The sequence below is a fragment of the Prionailurus bengalensis genome, chromosome C2, assembly GCF_016509475.1.
Source record: "Prionailurus bengalensis isolate Pbe53 chromosome C2, Fcat_Pben_1.1_paternal_pri, whole genome shotgun sequence".
In the NCBI taxonomy this organism is placed as follows: Eukaryota; Metazoa; Chordata; class Mammalia; order Carnivora; family Felidae; genus Prionailurus; species Prionailurus bengalensis.
The window spans coordinates 70,407,849-70,425,012 of record NC_057350.1 but is presented as its reverse complement, the minus strand read 5'-3'; the positions used below and the strand labels follow the sequence as shown (position 1 = coordinate 70,425,012).

At 45.0% G+C, this 17,164-nt stretch overlaps 1 protein-coding gene across 20 annotated transcripts in view; it reads right to left on the bottom strand.

The window, feature by feature from the left end:
- Positions 1–17,164, bottom strand: part of KALRN (kalirin RhoGEF kinase) — a 677,424-nt gene that overhangs the window by 209,350 nt on the left and 450,910 nt on the right. For all 20 annotated transcript variants that reach the window (XM_043594359.1, XM_043594361.1, XM_043594360.1 and 17 more), the window contains exons 29-33: positions 12,838–12,949; positions 10,869–11,059; positions 10,332–10,433; positions 8,881–9,023; positions 5,792–5,894 (exon numbers count right to left, since the gene is read on the bottom strand). In XM_043594359.1, coding sequence (XP_043450294.1) covers positions 5,792–5,894; positions 8,881–9,023; positions 10,332–10,433; positions 10,869–11,059; positions 12,838–12,949 — 651 coding nt within the window. The remainder of the gene's footprint in view (positions 1–5,791; positions 5,895–8,880; positions 9,024–10,331; positions 10,434–10,868; positions 11,060–12,837; positions 12,950–17,164) is intronic.

The following is a 17,164-nucleotide window of genomic DNA, read 5'->3' as shown; positions in this document are numbered from 1 at the left end:
TTCTCATTTATTCTGGGGTTAGAACGTGTTTGGTTACTAGGTAGGATGTAACATAAATCTCTCCCTAGAAGGAAATATCTTAGGGCCCTCAGGCGCCACTGAGATCAAGGGCAGAGTAGCAGAAGTACAGAGGGATCTCCCCATCACGTTTTTTTCGGTTTCTGGTAGAGTGCATTTAATGGGCTAGATCTCCAGTGGATGGTTCACCTGCTCTGGCACCACAGCTAAATGGAACAAGCTGTCACAATCACATTCTGAAGACTCAACCTTGGGTGGACCAACCTGATGGTTTTTAAGAACTTGCCAAGCAAAGATTATTACCTTGTATGAACTGATAGGATGTTTATTAGTCCTTACACTGTTGAGTCTCCACATTTCTAGGTGTCTGGTTTTCTCTTCAGTGGCAAAACCCAGTGATTTGTGGGTTCTTAAAACTCCAGGAAGCATACTGTCCATTTTTTAGGAAGCATGTTGTCCATTTTCATGGGAGTGCCGGGCAGTAACCCAGAGAGGGACCTATCACATGTCTCCTCTGCACACAGACACTCTTTCATGCAGTGTCTATGCTCCATGGCATGGGTTACACTGTCACCAATGCACCAGTTCAAGGGTTGGACCTTCTCTGACTACAGCCTTTGCACCCAGTGGCTTGCTAAGTACTCCCAAAGTGTAGGCATCAGGATTACCAAATTCTGATAAACCAGGTGAGGCTCTAAGGAAGTCTATTCTCAGAACGCTCCTGCAGCCAGGCTTCCCCACCTCTTGTTATAGGTATCATGTTACTGCAGTGAGTGACACTGTTGGAATCCTTTGACTTTCCCCTTAGCTGAGCCTTCGCTGTCTCTAAACTGAGACTTCCCTACCAGTGAAACAAAATTTTGGCCATGACCCACTAAACTGATTTGACAGTCCAGTTTAAAAACTATTAAGTTAGATCCTGAAATCTCCAGGCTTCTTCACAAATTTTCTTGTCCCCCTTCAGCACATTGCCATTATCAGCCCACCTGGTATGTTAACTTAGATCACATTAGCTTGTACTTGAAATTTCTCACTTGAATCACAATCAGCTCTGGGATGTTCTGACAGTGTTCTTGCCCTTAGAATTTTTATGGAGAATAACATCTGCAACTCCATTTCACTTCCACTTCCCTGTATTCAGCCAGCCCAGACATGTCTACAAATTTATAGTGATTTTTAGTTGGAGAGTATTTCAACCAGGATGAGTTTGTAATGTTCAACGGAGTAAGCAGTTACTGAACATGTGCAGCATGCCTACCCCACACAGTAAATATATGCACAGGGGCCATCACTGCGCAGGTGGCTGCTTCTGGGCCATTAGCTGGAAATTATTCAGCAGACATCCATCATGTTGAACAAGCTACTTCTTCACTGCCAGTTCATTCCGAGCCTTACCTCCCTGGAATTCTATAATTCTGTATTTCTTTGAAGTGTGGTTGCAAAGTCCCATCACTTCATAATACACACACATACAGAACAGTCTTAACAGTGGAACGCCCAGAGTAGCATGAGCATGTTTTGGGTGGAACAGAAAAGGGCTCAGAGCACAACAGAACCAAGTAAGCACACCCATTTGCCTTCATAAAATAACACTTTTGCATGGGACAGGTGTAAGGTAGAACTTAATTATGCAGACCCATCTGTGGGTGAAACAAAAGCAACTTGGGGGAAAGCGATCAATGCTATTTACTGAAGCCCCCATGCTGGTTTTATTAGCACTTAATGAAGAATAAAGAATACCAGACTGATTCCTCATCATAGGGAGATTCATAACACAAGTAAGCAACCCCAGATTCTCTGCTACACAGAAAAGGGGCTGGGCATTAGTCTTCTATCCTCAAGCTTGTCTTTTTAGCAAGTATTTGGATGAAGCTACAGATGGTATATTTATCTAATAATGCTGGGAGATGTGGCTGATGTACTGGACAAAATTTATATTCCAAATATAAATTCACACTCAAAATGTACTAGAATACTGGGATGGAACTGAACAGGAGAAAATCTGATAGATATAAAGTGTTCCCACCCTCAGGTTACTAAGTCACCTGTGCAATGAGGGGGGTCCACGAAAACAGGCATGGGGATTTGATAAGCCAACCACTGCACACCACTCCTAGACACATGTACCACCTTAGGGAGGAGACTAGGCATAGCAGCCCTAGAACAAGAAGCTGAATTTGTATTAGTTAGATCACATCTGCTGTATTAAGTACCATTCTTGTATGCCCCACTTTATACAGATCGTTACACACTGAAGGAAATCCAGAGGAAGGCAACCAGGGTACAGGAGGGTATGAAAATACACTGATACAAGGAACAGTTGGAGAAACTGAGGACTTATAGACAGAAGATTAGAAGACAAGACAACCGTCTTCAAATATCTAAAGTCCAGGGGTTGCCAATGGCCAACGATGCTACAAATTGATGATTAAAATGAATACCTGACAGTAATGAATTATAATCCATCAGCTACTCAAATAACCCATGAGCCAAGGCTAACAACAAGTATCTAAGCCTTAGATGCTAAGGGCTAACAAATGGAAAGAGAAGTAAAGTTGCTCTGTTTACACACAAGTAAGTTGAAGCTACATCTGTTCAGCTATAGTATAGAAAAGAACCTGCTGATAGTCAATGAACAAAGAGGGCAGAATTCTACTCAAGAAGTAGATCCTCACAACCTGTTAAATAATTGTGTACTCATATTCATAGCGCCTAAACTTTTGTTTTCCCTCAAATAATGGTGGAAAATTAACCCTTACTGAATGTCTTATAGGTGCCAAGTAAATGTATTTTACTTAATCTTCCCAAGGACTCAGTGAGATGAGTATTACTTGTCTTATAGATAGGGAAATTAAGGCACAGCAACTCACACAACATGACACAGAGGGCAACCACCAGAGCTGGGATTTGAACCCAGATGTGTCTAAACTCCTTCCACCCCACCACAGCACACAAAATACACACAAGGTGATTGGAGAGGTCCTAGGGCCCCACAGCTCCTCAAGTTGGTCTGTCATGACTCTTTAATGGTTACGTTTTCCTCATCTACCCAATATAGCGGGGCTGTGCTCTAATTCCTCTGGATTAAAAAAGGAAGACTGGGGCCTTTTCTAGAAACCCATTGTTAAAATGACCCTGATCCCTGTGGGGTGAGTCACAGCTGCCCTGTTGAATATGATTCAGTTTAGCTGAATCAGTCCATTTGGTTACCTTGTTCTTCTTCAGAGTCCGTTCACCTGACTATTTGGAAACCAACAAGACCAGTTTCCAGGTCTTCTGGTACAGTTAGGGGAAGGCTTAACACTGTTGACATCTATGAAATCAAAGATCCCACTTAATGGTTTGCCTGATGAAAGGGAGTGTAGGAGGACATATGGCTGTCCCGGCATCACTGTTCTGTGTTAGAAGAGTAAGAACATTCTAAATTACAGTGCAAGGTCACAGACAGGCCCTCTATTTTATTCTGAGAGTGTGACTATTTCTAGGTGATTTTTCAGGTTTCAGGTACAGAACACAGAATCTCTTAAGATCTCAAGACCTGCTGCCCATGTTTCCCAGGGTCTGAGAAGGGATTTGGGGGTTCCTGTTCCCAACAGGCCAGGTTCTCCAGCTGACTAATGCTTTCTGCTTGGAGGTAAGGGAACTTCTAGATTTCTTTAGCACATTTAAAAATACAATGTTTGTATATCTGGCTGCTTTCAGACCAGCTGTTTTAGCTGCCCCTCAATGCTGGAATTTTCTGAGATCAGGGACTATGTTCCTTCTGTTCATTCATTCCACAAGTCTTTCCCAAGCATCCATGTGTGCTGTGGGCCCAGGACATCAGTGAAGCAGACAGACAACCTTGCCCTCATCAGGGCTTAATGGCCTGGCTATAGAGACACACATCAAACGAAAATTACACAAAGAAGGATTCACATTCAACAAATAGTCCACATCACTCTATAGTATCCAGCACAGAGCTCGGCACATGGTGGGTGCTTTTTCACGAATATGTGACTAATGTTTTTATGGAATGTGTAGAAAGACCGACCAGCCAAGTTAATCTTAGCATTGGGAGTACAATGCCTTGGCTTTGAGAGTGAGGGAAAAACGTGACAGTGAAGCAGAATGATCTGGGTTCTAGTTCCTGCTTTTCCACTAATGACTAGAACCTTCTTGGTTGAGTCACTCAATCTTTCTGGGCCTCAGTTTCCTTATTCATAGAATAACATGTAAGTAACCAAGATTCTTTGTTAACAGTGACATGCCTGCCATCAGAAGTGTTCTAATCTAGCCTCACTTACCTTGCCAGAAGACAAGGAATGGCTGGAGCCGAAGACAAGACAAATGCCCTGCGTCTAGGTCAGGGCTGTGGGAGGATGGAGTAGCAGCTGGAAGGGATGGATCCCCTGGGCTAACAGGCTCTCTCTGAACATGGGAAGCATTGCATTTTCCTTCCCACCCACTGACTGTTTAAAAAGAAACACTCATTTGTGGGATATTCTAGGTTACATTTCTAAACAACACATCAAAGGAGAAAGGGAGGTACAGGAATAGTTTTCTTTGTATGTTTTTACAAATGGAAAAAAACAATTTTCCATACACTTTGATAGTCAAAAATGGCTTAGAAACTTGAAGGCAGGACATCAGACAGAATTAGCTTGAATGTCCTTGAATGCTAGTCTAGAGTGTGATTTAGCACCATGATCTTGGAAACCATGGGGCACAGTCTTTTTTTTCCCCCAGTAAGAAAAAAAATTTAGGAAAAATCCTAATGAATATAGATCATCTTTAAAAAAACATAACTTAGAAAACAAAAATGAAGCAAGGACACAGCCTGTTGCCTGAGGCTGAAGGACTAGGCCAACATATTGGGTCTTGATAGACTAGGGCCAAATAGTCTTTGGAAATCCATACCTTCATTCATAAAATCACTAATATGCTGCAAAAGATCATTTCATACCCTAACACCCTGAGGTAAGCAAATGATTATAGGGTTAGAGACAAAAATCTTCCTGTCTCTGATGCAAATTTAGACAGCTGAATTCTTCCCCTCGCTTGAACAAATACATAGGGTCTCTGCTACAGTCTCCTTTCTTTCACTGCCTCCAGAGCTACTAACTTCTTGCTTATTTGCTCCAAAATATAAGAGACCAAGCGACCAGGCTTTCTTGCAAGACTATTACATCCCTCCAAGCTGCTTCACACACCACCACTTCTTGGTCCTCTGTGCCTCAGGAACTGAGCCCTGATACTCTGGCCCAAGGAAGGCATCATTTCCACTGGAGCCCCTTCAGAAAGAAGGCTCTTACCAAACAGCATCTCTGTGGCCATTTGCCAAATCACTGGTCTTGGTCTAATTTTAGATGATTCCATTCAACCATTATAAATAGGAGCCAATCATAGCCACTAAGGTCTCAGGAAACTATCCCAGCCTCAGCGCCCTGAGGTCCAGCCTCCCACGAGGCAGAGCCACCCAAGCCGCCCAGTGGGACATCTCTAGAGGACGGGAGACCCAGACCCTCTCACCCTTCAACTTTGCTCCTTCTGCTAAACTCTCACGACAGGAGAGGTCTGGTTGATCACCTGGTCTTTTGTCCCCTCAGACGACATCTCCACACTATGACATAGCTCCTCCAGCCCTGCTCTTTCCACTTTGGCTGGCACAAAGAAACAACCGGTTCCTGAGGCTGGGCTCCATAGTGGGAGAAATTCCTCTGAGGGTAACTCTCCAGGGGTGGTTAAGCCAACAAGAAGTCTTGGGGGAAGGAAGGTTGGGACACTGTCCTACCTTGTCACTGTCCACTGTATTCTGAGAGGTCCTAGAGGCGATAGAGATGGTGTCTGGCTGGCTGCTTCCATCCCCCTGGCTGTCAACATCCTCCACTCCATCCCTGCAGGAAGAAGAGAAAAAAAAAACAGGGGTGGGGGTGGGGGGAACCACTGTGGGTTTAGAGCACACTAGGATTTCCAGCTGTGCTGGCAGAGCAGAGTCTCAGCACTTTCGAACAGGGATTTGTCTAAAATTATCCCACTAAAAGGAGCAGCCCTATGTGATTTTCGAAGATGTCACCTTTGCACTTAAGCACACAATCCCTGTGCTGATAACTGAACACAGAATGATCCCCCCACACCATAACTCCTCTGACCCATGGCATAGAGGAGGCAGTTATTTATTTATTTATTACTGGGAATGGGTCTATAATAGGCAGTAGGAAGAGGTATATCCTACTTAGAACCAAGGCTTCTATCCAGCTGACTGGGTAATCTCTGACAACCCCAGAGTTTAAAGTGTTCAAATAGTTTTTCTACATGCTGTAAGAGGATGGGGGTTAGTTTATAGCTGGCTTATAAAGAAAACAGAGCTGATAAGATATTTTGACTTGTATTTCTTCTGCTTAAGAAAACGACGTGAGATATTCCTCCAGAGGAGATAATCTTTGGGGAGTTCCTGATGCTGGATGCTCAACTCCTGTGTATGGAGGAAGAGATTATTTCCTTCAACTTGGTGGGTCCTGTTGATCTCATGCCTATTTATGATGATTTCTTATCAACACAAAGGCATCATCTCAAAGATCACAGATTCCACAGTAGCTTTTTGAGTCAGCTTGCTCCTGAGCATCCGGTAAGGTAATCTCTTGAGTGTACTCCCGGCATATGCCCTTCCTGGGCCACTAGACCATTTAGCTGTCCCACTTACATATCCCTTCAATTCTCCAGCTTAAGAATTATGTCTCAGTCCTGCACTGAATGCATAGCCAGGGCAAAGGGGATTAGATGCCTGGGAACTGGTGAGGCTGGGTGGTCAGTGTCAGGAAAAACTGAAGGAGGTGTGGGCCAGGGACATGGACATGGAAAAATTACCACAAAACTTGACAGTTCTTCCCAGCTTATGAAGGTTACTCCCCTGATGCTACTTATGGAGAAGTAATGGCATCAGGAAGTTGCTGCATAAGGATGACACCACATGGACAAAATTCCCCATATACTGAAGCCGCCTCACAGAGTCTAGACAATTATGATCTGGTGTACATGGACGTTAGTGTGCATGCGGGTACAGTATCTTCTAGCCACCAAAAAGTGCCTTCTCCTGCTCAGAACACTTCTAGGTCAACTGCTTTCTCACCGCCACTTACGGGCTGGGAAATGCCAACTTATTTTAATAACGTAAGCCACACATTCATAGGAAGGAAATTCTGCTGTAAAATGAAATTCCGTGATGCATTTCAAGACCAGGAATAAAGGACTTGTAGATCATCTGCTGTTTTAGATATCTGGGCCGTTGCTCCCTGCCATGTGCACAGAGTTGAGAGTTGGCTGTACTTTGCGCCTCCCACCATTCTGGCCCATCGTGGGCCCTTCTGGTCCATTGCAGATGAAGCCAGTTCTGAGGGAGGTGGGGAGCCCATCCAGGAGTGTGGGTAGTGTTCTCCAAGCCAATTCACTCCTCCGTAAACTCTGTCCCCATATCTTGGGAGCCAAGCTAATGAAATTACAGACAGCCTGACTGTTCTCTGCAGAATCTGCCAAGGCTTTTCACCCTCCTATTTCAGGACAATGACAGAGAAAAGGTGGGAGGCATTTCCAAGATATGTCCACCTCATGTTCTATAGATGCTCAAACTCTGCTACGTAGGAAAAAGGGGCACTTTCACAGGGAAACTTGAACCAACCTCACCTGAATATCCTTTCCTGCATGCTCCTGGACATTGAGCTCTTAACATTTCCACTCTACCTTCTATATTAAAGTAGAGGCCTCCTACAGCAGGGTCTGCCTCTAGTGCTAAAGTAAGTCTATTCCATCCCTGGATCCTGGATGCAGGTAACTGAAATGCAAATAATTCCTCCTCCAACACATTCATAATTTGTCCTTCCAGCACTGAGAGGTGACTTTATTCTGGCCACGCAGGTTTGGGGGCTTCTGTCCTGTGGTGGTATCTCTCCCTACCTTAGTCACACCCTTCTTTGGGCTACCACCTCCCTTTGTACTAATGCTACTATCCACAGGTCCTCAGTTAATGCATCCTTGTTGGCACCAAAAGGTCAACTAAATCCTTGTGATTTACCCTGTTCATGAATAGGGGAGGAAAGGAGAGCCTGTTGCCGTCAATGACTATCACCCCAGAACTCTGTTTTGTTTTGTTTCAATGTTAACATGATGGTTTTGAATGCTTTCTTTTGAAGTGCCCTCTAAAAGAGTCATTGTGAGTGACTGTCACATGGAGACTTGTGAAAGGAACACCTAGGAAGTCTTCCACCAGTTTAGGGCAACTGGGATTCAGGAGGGCCCAGAGAGATAAAGATACAAAAAAATCAGTCCCCCTGCTTATCTCAGATAAATGAAGGTGAGGACTCGAGGGTTACAGAAGAGCTGCAGTGATAACCCCATCATACTATCCCCTACCCATTACAGTATGCAAAACTCATTTACTGTCTTACACAGTCCACTTAGGCCCCCCTCCCTCCCAAAGCCTTCCCTGGACGCTCCTCTCAAGTGCTCATCTAAAGTCCCCTCTGAATGAATTTTTACAGCATTTACTGTCCCCATCAGCAGCACTGGTTCTTCTAGTCTAACCATTCTGCGTGGGAGACACAACTGTTAGATGGTTCTCGAGGGAAGGGACTCATCATGCATCTTCCCCTTCTCTTCTCAGAGCACCCAGCAGAGTGTCTATGAAATAAGAGGTGCCCAATGAAGCCCTGCTGAATTCAATTGACAGTTACTGGTGAGATGCTTAAAGAAAAGATTGCTCATCTTAGATGGGACTTCACAGAGAATGGTGCCAACTACACAGCACACCCCTTCTGTGGAAGCAGAGGGAGACCCCACTCCCGCTCCCGGAGCATGTGAGGCAGTGCTGAGAGGAGAGACGCTGGTTACCTCTTACTATTGTTCCTTTGTTTGGCTGGTGTTTTGGGGAGTTGAATTGGCTCCTTTAAAGCTCCTTTCAGGTGAATGATCCTCTCTTGAATCACCTCTCGAATGTTCTTGATCCACTCCTGCTTGGTTTCTATGTTGGAGGCCTGGAGTGCCACAGAGAGAAACAGTAAACACCCCATCTTCCTTTGTTCTCAATCCTCCTCCTGCAGGCTTAACCCACTACTTTTAAGGACACCAAATGTTTGAGGAATTCATTTCTATTTTACGCATATGACTCTTCAATTCTTCTGCAACTCCTAGAATGGGGCTATAACCTCAAGACTCAATGGACACTTGTACGGGGGTGATTTTCAAAGTATTTAATACTCCACATGGCACTGACCAATACTGACATCTGTCCTGGTGTGGGAGCATATGTGGAGGTCCCCCGCCGGGCCAGGGATGAACACATCAGTTACCAGATGCTGGGAGTTCTGGGGAACACTGGAGATGTAGCAAGGGGCATTTGAAGGCAGTGGCTATTCACCAAGTGGTATGGGTCTATATCAGCACATTCAACTCCTAGCATGGCTACATAGGCTTATGCTGACTGAAAGTCAATGCTGGGTTTTTAGCCTGGTAAACATGTTAATTGAAGGCACTTCTACCATCTCATAAGTATCCCATTTGTCTTTGTGGAATTTTTTTCAGGTAATTCTGTCTGATGGCAGGTGGCGGCTAGGCAGGCAATTCCTAGTGAACAAGTGTGAAGCATTTGTCAGGGTTGGACCATCTTTTCCTTGGTGATAGCCACCCACTGATAAGCAACTGACTGATGGGTGCCCCATCCGCAGGACCCCTTCTTGGTTAGATGTACGTTACCACGAGCATATTCCCAGGCTGTGTGAGCTCTGGAAAGTTAGAATGACTCCTTAAGGCCCTCATCTGGAGAAAGGCCCTTTCTTAGTACTCCTTTCAATCAACATAATTCCCTTGCTAGTGTGATTTATGAGAGCTTCTAGAATGTAAGTTTCCAGAGGACAAGGTCCATCTCTCATTTGTAGTTACAAGCAGCACTGAGCAGAATACCTTCTATGTAGGTGTTCAGGAAAAAGTATTGAACGAACGTGGATCAAATCAAGGTACCTTTTGTCAAATGGTCAGTTGTCCTTGCCCTTGAAGGGGACACGTGGACAGAACATATCTAAGTGGGCCCTGCTGAGGAAGCGCAGCAGCTACTCCCTGCATCCCTCCCTCTTCATGCGCTTGAGGGGATCGACTTAGGGGACCACAGATCTTTGAGATTTCAAGTCTATGTCCATGATAGAACTTGCTTTTTGATACCAATGTGATACTGCCCTTCCCGGTGGAGTCTCCAGGTCCCACCTTTCAGGAATCATGTGCCCCAGCCCCCTGCCTTTCTCCTGCCACCCTCAACCCTCAACCCAGCCCCAGTGGAGAGCAGTACTTACTTTCAGCACTGTTTTATTGTCTGAGGAAGGGGTGCGCCCAGACCACAAGGCGAATTTGCAGGGATCACCTTCTACATGCTCCGTCACACCCAGCTCTGAGGTCTGTAGACAGGAAATGCCTGTGAGAGGCGGGGAAGGGGAGGGCAGTAGGAAACTTAGGGCTGGGGTGGGAAGGGAAAGGTGACAAAGAGGAGAGGACCGAGGGAGGGGCTTCTGTCAATCAAACTTCAACAGACTGGAAGCTTTGTTCCTCTACCCAGGCTGAAAGGATCTACAAGCACCTGCCTGATTAGCAGGTTGCAGGGAGGGAAGGTGAAGAGGGAGGCGCTAAAAGCAGACATCAAGAAGAACGATGGACTCTAAAATGCAGAAGGGGGAGTCGAGGGGGCAGCTTTCCAAATAGGAGGCATTTTCATTTGTCCAGGATGGTTTTGGTGTGGCACCAGGGGAGAGATGAGCTGAGTGTTCAAGAGCCCTTCCTGCCCAAAGGCTCTATGACAACAGGGAGACTTGTCTTGCCCCACCTGCCCCACCTACCAGTAGCTTGTTCTTGTAAACATATTTCGTGTGTCCTGAAGAGTCTTTGATCTCCTTGCTAAAAACCAAGGAGATCTCAAAGAGGAACAAGTGCCGCTCTCGCCCCTTCCGGATCAGTGACTTTGGGTCCCACACTTGAAAGGCATCCTGGAGAATCAGCTCCCCCTGCACATCCAGGTTCTCGTCGAACCCTGAAAGACACCCGTTTCCACCCTGTGGAGTTTCTGTAGCACCCCGTCTGGGTGCCATGGTCCACTCCCCTCTTGGAAAGGTCTCCCTGACTGTGAGCATTCCGTTCCCACATCGCTTTCTCTCTCTGATTCCTGACACTCCTAAATACTTGAGTAGATAGCTTTAGGGAACTGTAATCAGATCTCCCTTTCTGCACCGGTCTCCTACACATAACCAGTATCAGTGGTATCTTCTCAAAAGCCTGGGACGTCCTGCAAGGGCAAACCCCATATCACCTTCTTCCTCTACAGCTCCCCACAGACTTGGGCTCCAAGCTCTGACTGGGGTTGAGGACTGTCTGATGGAGAGCCCTCCACTCCACTTTATTTGTCATTGCTGTATTTCTTACAGTCCATTCCCAGGACTCTTCCCTTTGATGGCTCCTGTCCAATGTGGTGCGTAAGCCTTTAACAGCTGTATTTATTCCACTTTAAATTTGAACAGGGGTTCTGAAACTTAGTGTGCTTGAGAATCACCTGCAGAGCTTGTCGAAACACAGATTCCTGCCCACTCCTGCCCCTAGAATACTGGGATTCGGTAGCTGTGGGGTGGAGTCCAGGAATTTGCTCTTTTGACAAGCTCCCAGGTGTTGCTGCTACTGTTCCACATACTTGGAGTAACTGGATCCAGAATATAGGTCAGGGACAGGCTGGAGGAGAAGGGTGCTAACAGATGAGGACACCCAGGGCTGGGGATGGGGATGGAGTGCAAACAGAAAAGGGGGCAGAGAACTGTGGCAACAGGAATATGTTCAGATGGTTAGTGCTCAGTCTGGAGAAGGTAACCAGGGCTCCGCTATATGAAGAATTATAGCGTCCTATATTCAGAGTGGCCCAGGAAGTAGTGAGACCAGACCAAGATTAGAGGTGGGGGAGGTGGGAGGGAAGGTGATGATGAGAGATGGAGTCCAGAGGAGAAAAAACAGCCCACAGCTCTGCATATTTACAACAGAGTACACTGATCCCCCTTAACATCTGTTTTCCAGGCCAGACTGGAATGTGGAGTCTGAACTCATCCGACAACTTCCGTCCCAGTGCAACTGCTCTGCTCCTCTGTTCTGTGGTGTTAAGGGCATTTTATTGGAGTCTCACTCTACCAGGTTTCTGGGTCCCAAGACCATGGTTCCAGTGGACTAAATGTACATTGGTGAAGTCCTATCAGGTCTGTCTGGCTGGACTTTTCTCACCTGCTAGGAAGGCCGTAAGGATGGTTGCTCACCAATGTGAACATCAATGTGAACCCAATGCCACTGAACTGTGTGCTTAAAAATAGTTAGAATGGTAAATTTTATGTTATGTATATTTTATTACAATAGAAGAAAAAGAAGAACATAAGGCTGGAGACCTTGGATGTATGTCCACATGCATGCAGGACTTCTACTCATTCTGATGACAAATGCGATGCAAATGCTATTGCAGATGAACAGGACTGCTGTGGGTCAGGGTTCTAGCACATTTATAGTGAGGATGATGGCCTGTCCTGGACTACCTCCCATGCAGTGAGTTATCCACATATCCAAAACAGCTGAGGTCTGATTCTATCTGGAGGCAGGTATTGATCGAGTTGGCCCCTGTGGAGCTCCTCTCACACCTCCTGAGGACCTATGTAACAACTTGCCATTTCTCCTCTCTTCCAGCCTTGCCCGTTGCCTGATGTCATGCCACTTCCTTCCCACAACACAAGCTCCCTAGTCTTAGGAAAGGAGGAGGCCCCCCAGGGAGGCTGGGAAGACAGCTACCTTCCAGCATGCTGACATGCATGGCATCATTGGCTTTCTTTGGGACACTGAGCATCACCTCCAGGCCATCCTTGAGCTCTCCCTTCCCTTCTTCGCAGCAAGTTAAAAGTTCCTGGGGAAAAAGTCCAGAAACAATTAGAGTCATTTGCCCCAGCTTTCCCACCCTCCCACCACCTAACCCATCAAGGTGATTACAGACCAACTTTGTTCTCCGTAATGGTTTCCTCTAAGCTATAAGAAAAGTGGGGTGGGATGGAGAGTTATCTCCAAAGGATTCTACCACTATATTTTTTCCCTAGACTTAGCAACAGACATCTACTTCTGGCACCACATTTATTTATGTACCTCTTCTCCCTAATGCTGACTTCCCACCATACTGGGAGCAACCTGGGCTCGTAGACATTATAGGTTTATAGAATTTCAGAGTTATAACATATTTTTAGATCATATAAATCAGGAGTTCATACCTTGGGACCAGTATATGGGATTCTGGACTAGTTCTTTTTAAATCTTAAATCTAGAATCTACCCACCATGCCAACCCTATCTCCCCCATGACGTCCACCACGCTGAGGCTTCTCAGAGCATGCCCTCTCTTACTTCCTCATTGAAGACTAGGTCAGTATTCTCTCCACAAAAACATATAGTATCTGGTTGATGGAGAAAAAATAATCTTCAACTATCTTAAAAATTCTAAGGGCCATTTGGAGTGATTTTGCCCAAACCAGAGGAATATTGGCATTCATTTTTCCTATGAGGGTTATTGTATTTTGTTCGTTTTGACACTGGAAACAAAACAGTTAAGCAACAGATCTGCAATCCATACCCTCTCCTTCTGTAGGGGCTGGTGAAGGCAGAGGATGGGTGGATGGGGTAGAGATGCACTTCCAGGAAAGAAAGAAGTTGACCAGATCAAACCCTGTAAACATGTCAGACTTCCTGGCTAATGGTAGTACCTAGCAGGAGAATCCTTATCTAGGGAATGCTTTTAGTAGGATATATCTGGTTTGTCTAGGACTTCTTACGGTAAACAAACCTGGAATCTATGGCTTTAGGGGCATGGCTCCCTGTAAGATATCACATATGCTATGCAACTATCTAAGTAAATAGTATGTTTCATAAACAAAATGGCTCTCTTCAGGGTAAATGATATCATACAAGATATACCATTTAGAAAGTCTGTGTGTTAGTCTGGGCCACAGCATGTCCTGATGCTCCAAGAAAGGGCTTAGAGCTGTTGATGGTTCTGGACTTCTCTCTGCGTTATCTCTTCCTTGGGATTATTTGTATCCTTGAAATTATTAGTAAAAGCTTTATACTTGGTAAGATATCTGATTAGTGAGCATCTGACACGAAAGTCCAATCCTTTGTGTCATCTCAGATACAATCCCATATGAAGAAGGGAGCTTTGAGTGCCCAAAGGAGAGGTGAACTGCCTCGAGCATGTTGGGGAGGCAGAAGTGATCAGTTCTCAGCTCTGTCCTTGGTTCCAGTCGGTATAACGGCATCACTGTTCAGAAAGTTGCACTTACTTCTGCCAACCTGAAGTTCTCTGACTCTCCCCAACCCTTTCCTAATTTTAACTCTCCTGACCTTGTTTCCCATACATCCTCAAAGGAATTTCCAGGCAGAAGCACAAGAGACAAATAAGAAATATATGCTTCAGTGTGCAATAGAAAATTCCAAATGGTTTAACCCCCCAAAGCAGTGTGGCAAGTCCATCAATCAACCACCAAAGCCCATAAATTCTCCTTGGATCCTTGATATACTTGTTATTAAAGAGAAAGCTCCAATTTAATTTAGACTTCAAAGGACATCTGTAGCAGATTTACATGGAGAATATTGAACACTAACTGACAGATAGTTTTGACTTTCATGCAACACCCAAAGTGAGGAATCCCAGAGGATACTGATAATTAAATGTCAGTTTTTTTGGAATAAAACTGTCTTTAATAAGAAAATAAATCCCATATTGTTTATTTATAGTAAGAGCTCAGCAAACTGAGCTTTTACTCCGCAGTACTCTGCTACCAATGCATTTATAAGAGGTCAAAATTACCTTGGTAAATCTTTTTTACAGATTTTCCACAAATTCCCACTACTTCATTTTTTTTCCTTCTCAGTTACCTGCACAGTCATCTCTTCCTAAAACATCCAGTTATAGAGTGAAGGGCCCAGAGCCCACCCACCCATCACCTAAAGCAAAACACAGGGCAGCCTGTCCATCCTCCACTTTCCTCTCTTATCTGTCACATAATTATCCGGGGAACTTCAGCCCTGTGGGATTAAAAGGGAGAGCTGAAAAGCTATATTTCTGTTAGAACTGGATCTTACGTTTAAAAAAAATTTTTTTTAATTGTTTATTTATTTTTTGAAGGAGAAAGACAGAGCACGAGTGGGGGAGGGGCAGAGAGGGAGACACAGAATCTGAAGCAGGCTCCAGGCTCTGAGCTGTCAGTACAAAGCCGGACATGGGGCTCAAACTCATGAGGCAGGCAAGCCGTGAGATCATGACCTAAGCCGAAGCCAGACGCTTAACCGCTTAACCGACTGAGCCACCCAGGCGCCCTGAACTGGATCTTACTTGACTTAAGGCATTGGCAAGTGTGGATGGGCAAGTTTCTGTTTTGTTTTGTTTTACTTTTTAATTCACAACCCCACCAATTCCTGAAAAGCTTTGAGATGCTTAAATTTAATAACCACAAACATGAATTTCAAAAAATCTTCCAGTACAAGAAAAATCATTTTAAAGGATCAAGCGTTAAATGGGATAGGGAAGGAGAGGATCATTACACACAGAAATCTGGGCTAAGGAGAAACCAGTAACAATACAGTAGTCGTAATAGGACTCAATGCTAATTGTCTGATAGTCAAAGGCAAAGAAGGAGCTAAAAGCTCTTGTGATTTAAAGGTAGAGAGTACACCAATCATTTAGGAGAGAACCCCCACACCCTACTCTGAGATCTTACGAGAATTTCTGTGAGTCTTTATATAAAGAACTTAAAAAAAAAAAGATGACATCTTCAAAAGCAGTTCTGCCAAAACAGCCAAGATGTTCTGCACATTGTTACTTCTCACATGAGTTCTCAACAAAGGCCAAGGGCATGATGCCGTGTTGTAACTCTCTAAGCCATTTCTGCAGGCCTGGATGTTGAGTGCCTGGAAGCAGAAGCCCAAAATGTCTTTTCTTGGAGACGAGGAAAGAGAAGGTTTGAAGGCGGAGGCAGGAGGGAAAGGGTGGTGCTAGTCCCTGACCTGACCCTCAGTGGGGAAGAGGTCCAGGGCATGGGCTCATGGGGCCCCATGGGGGCTCATGCTCTTCTCATCATGGAATCACATGTGCTAAGCAGGGAGACCCTAGTGGCTGTCCGTGGGCACCTCCAGTGTGACCAGAAACCTAGATGTGAAACTAGACTGTTTTTCAGGTTTAGTGAAGCTAGAATATCTGGGATTCTGCAAGCATCTCTAAACATGAGTTGAATTTCAGCAGATTTTCTCTGGAGCTATACTACTTACAACATGCCTCTCACTATCCCTTTATCCTTTGCATTTGAGGAGCAACCAGCCAAATATTCAAACTCAGGGAAAACTCTACCCTTACACCTTGAGAATTAATATACATAGGGGTTATATAACTGCTTATAATATCGATTTCCCAGGCTTTCTGTGGGGGAAATGTCACATCTTCAGACTGTTGGTGTATCCTTCTCTGAAGAAGCAGCCCACATTACTTACTATTTTACATAATTTGATTATTTGAATTTCAAAGAAAATATTTTGGAGAAAATCCAAATCTGTTTGCTTGGCTCCAAAAGAACCCCTACCTAACATATGGGATCCTCCAGACACAAGAGTGTCATTGTGTTTTAATATGCACTCTTTGAGTGTTTTCTCTCAAAAACCTCATAGTCTTGATAAACACAGAGATTAAGGCAATGGTAGATGCCACCCTGGGCCTCCACTGTCTATGTTGACTGGCAGTGTCCCCTTGACCCCTGACAGTAGGAGGGACCACGAGGAGGAATCTGTCCCAGGAGGGAAGAGCAAGTGAGGCCCTAAGTGTCAGCCATAACTGCTCCAAACTGTGCAGTGGTGGGCAGGTATGAAAGCAGTCAAAACGTGTTCCTGCTCTCATTTCTCCTCTGTCCCCCAGCAAATAAACACCTAGAGTTTCACAGGATAGGTCATGCAGTCTGGGAGCCAGCAAAGCCAATGGGGGTTCACCTCTGAAGTTTTGCTCTAGATGGAGGAAAGGTCTTGAGATGGAAGCTTTCCCATCCTGGGCAAAGCTGGGGCTCCCTGGACCTGATCAGTAGTGCAGGAGGAGG